A 9,494-nucleotide genomic window follows, 5' to 3' on the forward strand; every position below is an offset into this window, starting at 1 on the left:
TCAAAATGTCTCCCCTGCCTCCGCTGCTTCCCTTATCCCTCTCCTTCCCAGGAGCCTTTGCGCCTGAGGAGCGCGCAGGCGCAGTGCAGTTCCCCGTGGCGCTTGCTTGTCTTTTGTAGGCCGCAAAGCGCCCTTTTTCCCCGGTTGAGACGCAGGCACTGAGCCGTTTTGGGGGCGAGGATGGCGGATGTTTTGGACCTCCACGAGGCGGGCGGCGAGGACTTCGCCATGGACGAGGACGGCGACGGTAAGGATGATAATGATAATGATAATGATAATGATAATCATGCCCAGGGAGCCTTGCAGTAACGCTTGCAGTAACGCTTGCAATTACAATTGTAGTTACAATATAGCAGCAGTGACCTTTGACCCTTAACTGAGACCCCTTTCCTTTATCATGGCTGTTTGATGCCGGGAAAGGGGTCCCCAGACCCCCCCCCCCCTCCTTTTGTTTTAGCATGAAGAAGAGGCTGGCAGTTCCTTTAAAAGGAGCTTTTCCAACCTTTGGGAGCCAAAACCTCCCATCAGGCTTCACAACAACAACAACAACAACAACAACAGCCCTGCCAGGTAGGCCAGTGTCCACCAAGATTCTCTTATTGTTCCTATCCACGCGACTATATAGACACAGAGAGAGAATATAGAGTATGTATATATATATATATATATGGTACATATATGTGTGTATATATATAGAGAGAGACTATATATGTGTGTGTATATATATATATATAGGGTATATATATGTATATAGAGACTATATGTGTATATATATATGTGTGTGTATATATATATATACTATAGAGAGAGAGTATATATATGTGTGTGTATATATGTATATATATATATATATATATATATATATATATTATAGAGAGAAAGAGAGAGAGTGTGTGTGTGTGTGTATCTATCTCTCTCTCTCTCTCTCTCTGTGTGCCAACCTGTTCCTGAGGCTTTTGGATGCCAAGGGCCCTCCTCCTTCCTGAGTCTAAGGCCAGGCCTTTGGAGGCGGCTTCCAATGGCAGAGAGTCTGCTCTGAGTTCTTCCAGGGCTATCATCTATCATTCCTTCTCTGGGAAAGAAAGGCTTGGAAGCCTGCAGCTGCTCTTGGCTGCCTTTGGTTCTTGGTCCAGGAGAGCAAGGAAGAAGGGGAAACCCAAAGTCAAACCAGCCCCCTTTTGAAGACCTAAGAGGACGCCTCTCTAGGCATTTCTGGGCCCAACTCTGTGGTCAGTGCCCACCATAGAGTGGCTCTGGAGGACTCAGAGATGCCTAGAGAGGACATATTTACTGAAACCATGAATAACCAAAGCCACAAAAGTCAAAGAGACACAAAGGTCAGCCGCAATTGACAGCGGTCTCTTCTAAATCGTGGACGCCGCGGGCGGCCATTTTGTGTGCGTCACGTTTGACGGTCAGTTCATTGGATCCTCTTTGTTCTCTCTGCAGAAAGCATCCACAAACTGAAGGAGAAGGCAAAGAAGAGGAAAGGCAGAGGCTTTGGCTCAGGTGAGGCAGCACTAATAATCATAGTCATCATTATCACAACATTAAAGCAGATGGTTATTGAAGGAATGAAAGATACAAAAGGTCTCTCTCATTAAAGATGAAGAGAAAACAAATGAAGATCAAAGACGCCTCGTTCTGAATGTACGCAAATGTCTTCCAGACGTTCTGGTCCTGAGCATTTGGGGCCATAAAGGGGGAACTCAACCCGTCTTAATATGTCTGTGACTGTTTCTAAGGAAGGGGCTTTTAATAGTCTTTATTGCCTTTTTAATGGAAGGAGGGGCTTTAATTAAACAATATTAATCTTAAGTCCTCTAGATTGGGGTTGGAATGGATAGCCCTTCTTGGGGTCCCTTCCAACTCGAGGGTTCTCTGTATTCCCTCATGGCTCATTTCCTGCTCATTCACAAAGCGTTTTCCTGTGTTGTTCAGAGGAAGGCTCCAGGGCCCGGGTTCGAGAGGACTATGACAGCGTGGAGCAGGACGGAGATGAGCCGGGGCCTCAGAGATGTGAGTCTGTGTGCCAAGAGCAGGCTCTGCGTGGGGCGGCCCTCCTTCTTCCCCGTTGCCCAAGTAAGTCCATCTGACGCCTCTTTCCGTCTCCTGCAGCGGTGGAAGGCTGGATCCTCTTTGTCACGGGGGTCCACGAGGAAGCCACCGAGGAGGACATCCACGACAAGTTTGCTGAGTTCGGGGAGATCAAGAACCTCCACTTGAATCTCGACCGGCGGACGGGGTACCTGAAAGTAAGAGGACGGGAAGACTGGGGTGGAGATAGCGGGATCCGTGGGTTGGGGTGACCCTGTCGCCTCGGGGTTTGTGCGTATATGCAAAGACAGATGTAACCAGACACTCTCCTGCTTATGAGTTTTGAATTGGTTACATGGATTTTATTGCATCACACAATATAGGGTGGGATGTGAAATGAATTGTGTTTAATGAAGCAAGGGGGTCAGGAGGGATTTCTGGAGAGGAGCATGGAGCATGGCCTACCATTGCCTTATTGCTTGGCCATATGTCATGCTGCTAAGAGCGAGGCATGCTGGGAAGCATTAGTGGTCCGGACGCGGGAAGCAGCTCCTCTGATGGACCCCTTTCCTGGTGCTTCACAGGGTTACACACTTGTGGAATACGAAACCTACAAAGAGGCCCAGGCGGCCATGGAGGGTCTGAATGGGCAGGACCTCATGGGGCAACCCATCAGCGTGGATTGGTGCTTCGTCAGGGGGCCCCCCAAAGGAAAAAGAAGGTGAGCTTCCCCCCTTTGGAGGTCTTTAGACAGGGGCTGGATGGCCATCTGTTGGGAGTGCTTTGGTTGTGACTTCCTGCATGGCAGAAGAATGGGGTTGGACTGGATGGTCCTTGGGGGTCTCTTCCACCTTTATGATTCTAAATACACTTTGGAGGGACTTCTTTCAAGTTGTGGGTTCCTTCGTGGCAGAATGGGGCTGGACTACATGGCCTTTGGGTCCCCTTTGAACTCCGTGGGTCTAAGGGCAGAAGACTGTTCCCTGGTTCCCCAGAGTTTCCCACCCAGCTCTGACTGGGAGAAACGCAGCTGACCGCCTGGCCTTCCCTCTCTCTCTCTCTTTCTTGCCAGGGGCGGCCGCAGGAGGAGCCGCAGTCCTGACCGAAGGAGGCGCTGAGCCGGGAGGAGAACCGACCTCTTGTTCCTGTGTAAACCATTGATGAACTTGGCACCAGGCGATTCACAGAGGAGGACCTCCACGGCCCACGCTCCCTTTCATTTTGGCTATTGTCCCCTTGGGTTTTATTCTTGTTTGCATCAGTCTCTGTGCTGACGCTTCCAGTTGAAACGTTCAGCCGTCGGTGTCTTTTGACAGCCAGCCCTCCTCTCCCTCTCCCTCTTTCGCATAGAGATCGTTGTGGTTTTCTTTTTGGCTCTCTGGAAGTTACATTCAGAATAAAAATGCAGTGGTTTGGTTTTTTAAAGAACTGGCTCATGGTTTGCTTTTGAAATGTTGAAAGGGCAGAGCTGGCTTAAATGCAACCTCCGGTGTGATAGAGATGGCCAAGTGCCGCTCGCTTGGACCTTCATTGTGGGTCTGTTCTCAGAAGCAGCCACAAAGATCTCCGAACAAACTAGCCTTATGAAGGACCCTGAAGGTATTTTCCCCATAGAAGAATATATGTCTGTGTGTCTGTCTGTGTGTTTATATATATATATATATATATATATATACACACACATATGTGTGTATGTGTTTTGTATATATAGAATCATGAGAGTTGGAAGAGACCACAAGGGCCATCCAGTCCAACCCCCTGCCATGCAGGAACTCTCACATTTGTGTTTGTGTGTGTGTGTGTATATATATGTATGTGATACACACACACACACATATATATGGGAACCTACTGGGGTGGTTTCACCTGCAGATTGCTGGCTTCCAAGGTGGGAATGGGGTCAGGAGATGGTATATAGCTATGTAGACCTAACTAAGCAGCCTATAGAGAATATTGCTGATGGGCTTTTTGGAACCAGAAGTGGATTCCCATCAAACCACCTGATTTTAACAGTCCATAGTCTTGCTCCATTTGGGGATTGATCCCAGCGGAGTAGTATAGCTGTCATACTTGAGTAAGCCTACTTCATAGTTGTAACCATGAATTAAAACAAAGCATGTGAGCAGACCTTTTGTACTGAGAAAATACTCTGTATTGTTGGTCAGTGGCTCAGGTCTTACAAGTATTGCTATAGAAATTCTCCCCCAAGGACTTCATGATTCGAATGCAGGAAAGGAAAAGAGCGTCCAACAAAGGAGAAGGGATCGTCCTCCGTTTTCCGCCTTTCAGATCAAGCTCTCCTCCACTGTCCGCTTCCCATAAAACTCCACCTTTTCGTCTCCCGTTCTCTTGGATCTGGGTTTTTGCTCCCGGTTCTTCCTTGGCGGTTTGGAGGCACAGGGCTGGAAACCCGGAAGGAGGCGTTGAAGGCGGGGGACCCAGCGGCCTCCTTCCTCCTCCGGGCACAGCAACATCCCCACCTCCGGCCGCCTGTCTGGACATGCATGGCGAAGAACCCGTAGACCAAGGGGTCAAGGCACGCGTTGAAGAGGCCGAAGAGGAAGAGGATGTGGCTGAGGGACGGTGGGACCTGCCCCCGGGTCAGCATCTCCGGGGAGAACCAGTACCACAGGCCCAGGAGATAGTAGGGCGTCCAGCAGATGACGAAGGTCAGCACGATCACAGCGGACATTTTGAGGGTCCGCATCCGCACGCGGGGGATGTTGTTGTGGGAACGGCGGAGGTGGACCTCCCGGGATTTGGGGGACGCTGCGGAAAGGAGGGGAAAAATGTCAATGTGAGACAACGGAAAGAAGTTGGCAGCATGAGGCTTAAGTATACTTTCTCAGGTGCATTTGGAGATGCACCGAAGCATTGGACTATGACTCCAATCCTTGCTTGACCATGGACTCCAGAGTCATAGTCCAACACTCAAACCAAATCACCACACTTGCAACACTCCAAAACCCACAACAAAGAGTGATACCTCTATGCAGATAATGCACCTTGGAAGCTCCGACGGCTTCTTCAACGGGCAAAAGGTCTTAATGTGGGCATACCTGCATGTTGGCTTCTCCTTTCCCACCCGCCAGCCCTTCGAGGGAGGCCCCAGGGTTTGTTGCTCACCGCACGCCTTCTTCATCTTCCTGGAGATCTCAATGAAGATGCGGGAGTAGCAGAGCACCATGATGAGGAGCGGCACCAAGAAGAGGCAGGTGAAGGTGAACATGTTGTAGATGGTCTCCTGCCAGTGCGCTTGGAAACTTCCCACCGTGGCGCATTGGACAAAGCGCACGGGGCCAGAGCGGCTGACCCTCCGGAAGAGGAACATCTGGGGAGGAGAAGCCACCGAAGTCAGATCCGAAAACAGGAAAGGTCTCCACCGAGAATTCGAGGGATGGAGATGACGGTTAAGACCCCAAAAGATTTGGGACTTTGAGACTTGGAGGGGTGCCTCTCCCTATATACAGCTGCCCAAGCTTTACAGAGTTGGAAACACCTTGAAGGCACACAAGGACAGGAGCACCAGATGCACACTGCTGCCATATGTGCATTGGGACTGATGCGATGCACATCATGTTGTGTATCGGTCCCATTGTGCATTGGTCCTGCTGCTCAGTGGTCACTTTCTCGGGGTTGGAAGGTTCCCCCAGAAGCCATCAAACCCAACCCCCTGATCTCTGGCTAAAGCATCCCCAGCTGTTTTGTGTGTCCAGGAAAGTGACTGTCAAGCAGCGGGACTGATGCGCATTGTGTGCTGGACACACAAACAGCTGGAAAGCTCCTTTAGCTCTGTGGTTCCAAAATTTAATCCTACAGATGTTTTGGACATCAACTCCCAGAAGCCAACAGCCAGGAATTCTGGGAGCTGAAGTCCAAAACACCCGGAGGACCAAAGTTAGGGAACCGCTGCTTTAGATGGAAAACTTGAACTGAATTTGATGGCCCCTTCCAACCCTGAGAAATGGTGCACCAGGCAGCAATGTGCACCAGGGACTTGTCGTTGTTGTGTGTCTTCAAGTTGTATCTGACTGATGGCAACCCTATCACAGGGTTTTCCATTTGATTATTGACTGGATGGTTTAGAGAATTAATACCCCTCGCCTTCTATTTTTAATTAATCAATATATCACCATAACTTGGAAACAACTTGAATGCGCACAATTAAAACAAAAATAGAGAAATAGCCCCAAATGTCTCTCATTGCTGACCATCCCATCCACTGTTGAACCAGCATCGGCCATTATGACCCATCGTCCACTGACCTGAGGCAGCGCCAGGACCAAGCTCAAGGCCCAGGCGGCGGACAACATGGCCTTGTTCTTCCTCTTGGCCTCGCCGACGCTCAGGGGGTGCAAAATGGCCGCCCGGCGGTCCAGGCTGATGACCACCGTGACGAAGGACGAGGCGTACATGGCCACCAGTTTGAGGAACATGAGGAGGCGGCATGCCACGTCCCCCGCGTACCACTGGACGGTGACGTTCCACGCCGCGTCCAGCGGCATCACCACGAAGGTGACCAGGAGATCGGCCGCCGCCAGGTTCATGAGGAGGATGCGGAGGTGAGGCCTGCGCTGGTACTTTTGGGTGACCGTCCAGAGGACCGCCAGGTTGAAGCAGGCCGAGGAGAAGAAGAGGACCACCGTGAAGGCCACGCGGACCTTGGCCGCTGCGGAGAAGGTGGGCAGATGGAAGGCCTCCTCTCCGTTGAGGCTGACGTTGACAGTTCCTCCGGCGCCAACCAAAACTTCCTCCAAGCCGCTGGGTTTCTCATGGCTCTGGTTGGCATCGATGGGCACCCCGGACCCAACCATGGTGTCGACCTTCATGGGGAAGGTGGTGTTCATGGAGCCAACGTCAAGCCTTCCCGAGACGGAGGTGGCCTCCTTCGCCAAGCGCATACAAAGACCCCGGGGGGACGAGGGGTTCCCAATCCTTTGGGGTCTTCCTCAACAGCCCCCCGAGGACCCCGGCTCTTCCAAGACCCCGATAGGGATGGGGCATGGTTCCCTGGTTGGCGGGTGTGGCCCCGAAAGTGGAGTCTCCTCCAAAGTCCCAAACTGGGCAGACCTTGGGCCGAATTGGTCAGGCCAGGAGCAAAGGTCTGGGATGGAGGGCACCAAGGAAGTTCTCTTGATGGAAGAGGAACTGGGAATCCTCGAATCAGCTGCTGATTCCTGGATAGAAACACACCGTGGAAGAGTCACCTCCGGCGCAAGGGATGAGACTGAGAGGTAAAATTAGTTGTTGTTTTTGTTGTTGTTGTCAGGAAGGTGTGATGACATTGGCAGCCAAGATTGTGTCTCCTGGAATTGAGCATGCCGCTTGGGATGGAGGGAGGGATAAATAGATTGATGGATAGATGGACAGATGGATAGATGGATGGATGGACAGACGGATGGATGGATGGATAGATGGACGGACGGACAGACAGACAGTGCCAATGTCACTGCAACAGGTCACAGCTTTGCCTTCTCTTTATCCTCTCCTGGCAAAGGCTCCTGGATCGCAGCATCCAAATACCTGAAAAGAGGGACACAATCCATATTACGATTTGCTCCCATTCTCTTCTCCTTTCTTCATTTTATCAGGGCTCCTGACATGCAAAACCACCTCTCTTTGGGTATTTGGAGAGATATCAACAGAGAGGTCCTGCCAACTTGTTAACGTGGCATAAAACGGCACCGGCAATATCTCAGCCGGACCACAGGAGAGCACTTTTGCACCACTGGTCATATCATGCGCTGGTGTTTCGCTCCAGAACTGGGTGTGGCCCCAAATTCAGAGGGTTTTCCTTTGGTACGGAAAATAAAACGTTACTTTCCTAGGCAAGGGATCCTCGGAGGTGGTTTGCCAGTTCTTCCCTCTGAAATAGAGCCCCACATAAAGCTTGGCTTCTAGACCTTTGACGGGACCTTTGACCATCCAAGGCAATGATATCCCTCTTGGTGCCCAGAGCTGGACACAAGTGCGGTCTGACTAAAGTACTACTATACCCCTCAGTCTGGAAACTACACATCCCATAGTGTATGACAAACATCACACAATGACGTTGCCTATGATGATGCTGACTATAAGGATCTTCCATTTAATGATGTCAAAAATAATGATGTGGCACTTAAATAAGCTGCATATAATGGTGTTGCATTTAATGATGTTGCCTATAAGGTTCTTGCACTTAATCATGTCAGATATCATGGAGCAATACTGAAAGATGTTGCATTTAATGATTTGTGACATTGTGATGCTGCACTTAATGCTGTTGGATATAATGATGTGGCACTTAATGATGCTGCATGTAATGATTTTGCATTTAATGATGTGGCATACAGGGATGTTGCATTTTTTTTAAACCATGTGCAAGGAGCTGCAAATCACCCCGAAATAGTCGGAGACGGCTTCCTACCTTGTAGAAAGGTCCAGAATAGCAACGCAGAACAACTTAGCACAGGGGCTTGTGAGATAAAAACCTCCCATGCCTGTTTTCACCTTCACTTCCCGACAAGGTCCCATGCGCGCCCCTATTTCGCCCTCGCCGACGGTGCCCTCGATGTGGGTCCCCCGCTCCATGCCAACCCAATCCTCACCTTTCTTTGACTTTGCTCCTTCTGCAGCTGCATCAGAGAAACCTTCCTATTAGGGAGAAGAAGGGGCGCATGTGGGCACATGGGCTTGGTCTCCTTCCAGCTTGCAGGTGCTCAGCGCATTCCCGGCACCGGATCCCTTGCTTCGCTTGTTGTGTCGGTCTGCCTTTAACGCTGGGATGGGACCTGCCCACACTGTGGAAACCCAGCATTGCAGAGCATAGTAGAGGTCACTGCGGAAACAGTGCGCTACCTTCCCTGGCCTCCTTTTTATTGCACACATGCACACACACCGTGCCTCCCCTCTCCCTATAAAAGGCCCCTCTTCCTTTTCCTTTCTCTCTTTCTTTCTCTCCGGCAAGAAGCGACACGGAGATGCGCTGCGCATAGATGCACAACCAAAGCTCCCCTGAGCATCATCCGTTTCCCAACAAGGTCCCTTTGGGAGAGCGGCCAGACATGCTCCGCCCAGACTTTAAAAAGTGGAGGAAGAAATGAGTTGCTTCTTTGCAAAATGAAAAAGAACAGGAGTTAAAGGGATGCATGGATCTCTGTCCTCTCTCTCTCTCTCTCTCTCTCCATCCATCCATCCATCCATCCATCCATCCATCCATCAATATATCTATCCATCTGTGGAGTTTAAAGTGGTGGGTTTTAATTGTGTTTTAATTTGTATTGTCAGCTTGTTCACGGATGTTGTTTCAGCTTTGCAAGCTGCCTTAGGTCTTACCCTGGAAGAAAGGCAGCATGAATGAATGAATGAAACAATGAACGAATGAACGAACGAATGAATGCATACTCTTCTGTTTAACAAAAATATTGCACCAAAAGTATTCTGTATGTTGATGGTGGGCCTTTTTGTTGTTGTTATTG

The 9,494-nt window shown here is 50.1% G+C and overlaps 2 protein-coding genes across 2 annotated transcripts; one reads left to right on the forward strand and one right to left on the reverse strand.

Annotated features, from left to right (window-relative positions):
• Positions 1–69: 69 nt before the first annotated feature.
• Positions 70–3,465, forward strand: LOC149302202 (RNA-binding protein 8A). The gene is made up of 6 exons (XM_089482805.1): positions 70–247; positions 1,450–1,509; positions 1,942–2,019; positions 2,119–2,255; positions 2,622–2,758; positions 3,110–3,465. Exons 1-6 carry the CDS (start codon positions 181–183, stop codon positions 3,153–3,155), a joined length of 525 nt encoding a protein of 174 aa, XP_089338931.1. The 5' UTR covers positions 70–180; the 3' UTR covers positions 3,156–3,465.
• A 738-nt stretch (positions 3,466–4,203) lies between these two features.
• Positions 4,204–7,079, reverse strand: LOC149302203 (gonadotropin-releasing hormone II receptor-like). The gene is made up of 3 exons (XM_089483385.1): positions 6,303–7,079; positions 5,164–5,368; positions 4,204–4,806 (listed from the first exon to the last, which is right to left on the reverse strand). The coding sequence occupies exons 1-3, from the start codon at positions 6,936–6,938 to the stop codon at positions 4,328–4,330; spliced, it is 1,320 nt and encodes a 439-aa protein (XP_089339511.1). The 5' UTR covers positions 6,939–7,079; the 3' UTR covers positions 4,204–4,327.
• Positions 7,080–9,494: the final 2,415 nt, after the last annotated feature.

Source organism: Sceloporus occidentalis, unplaced genomic scaffold (assembly GCF_023333645.1).
Source record: "Sceloporus occidentalis isolate IW3139 unplaced genomic scaffold, rSceOcc1.0.p SCAF_20, whole genome shotgun sequence".
In the NCBI taxonomy this organism is placed as follows: Eukaryota; Metazoa; Chordata; class Lepidosauria; order Squamata; family Phrynosomatidae; genus Sceloporus; species Sceloporus occidentalis.

Excerpts from the sequence above, each read along its gene's own strand:
- LOC149302203 (XM_089483385.1), bottom strand. The coding sequence starts at position 6,938 with ATGCGCTTGGCGAAGGAGGCCACCTCCGTCTCGGGAAGGCTTGACGTT. Across the intron at positions 5,369-6,302 it reads TGGTCCTGGCGCTGCCTCAG|ATGTTCCTCTTCCGGAGGGT; the intron begins GTCAGTGGACGA and ends TCTCCTCCCCAG. Across the intron at positions 4,807-5,163 it reads GAAGATGAAGAAGGCGTGCG|CGTCCCCCAAATCCCGGGAG; the intron begins GTGAGCAACAAA and ends TCCTTTCCGCAG.
- LOC149302202 (XM_089482805.1), top strand. The coding sequence starts at position 181 with ATGGCGGATGTTTTGGACCTCCACGAGGCGGGCGGCGAGGACTTCGCC. Across the intron at positions 1,510-1,941 it reads AGGCAGAGGCTTTGGCTCAG|AGGAAGGCTCCAGGGCCCGG; the intron begins GTGAGGCAGCAC and ends TGTGTTGTTCAG. Across the intron at positions 2,020-2,118 it reads TGAGCCGGGGCCTCAGAGAT|CGGTGGAAGGCTGGATCCTC; the intron begins GTGAGTCTGTGT and ends CGTCTCCTGCAG.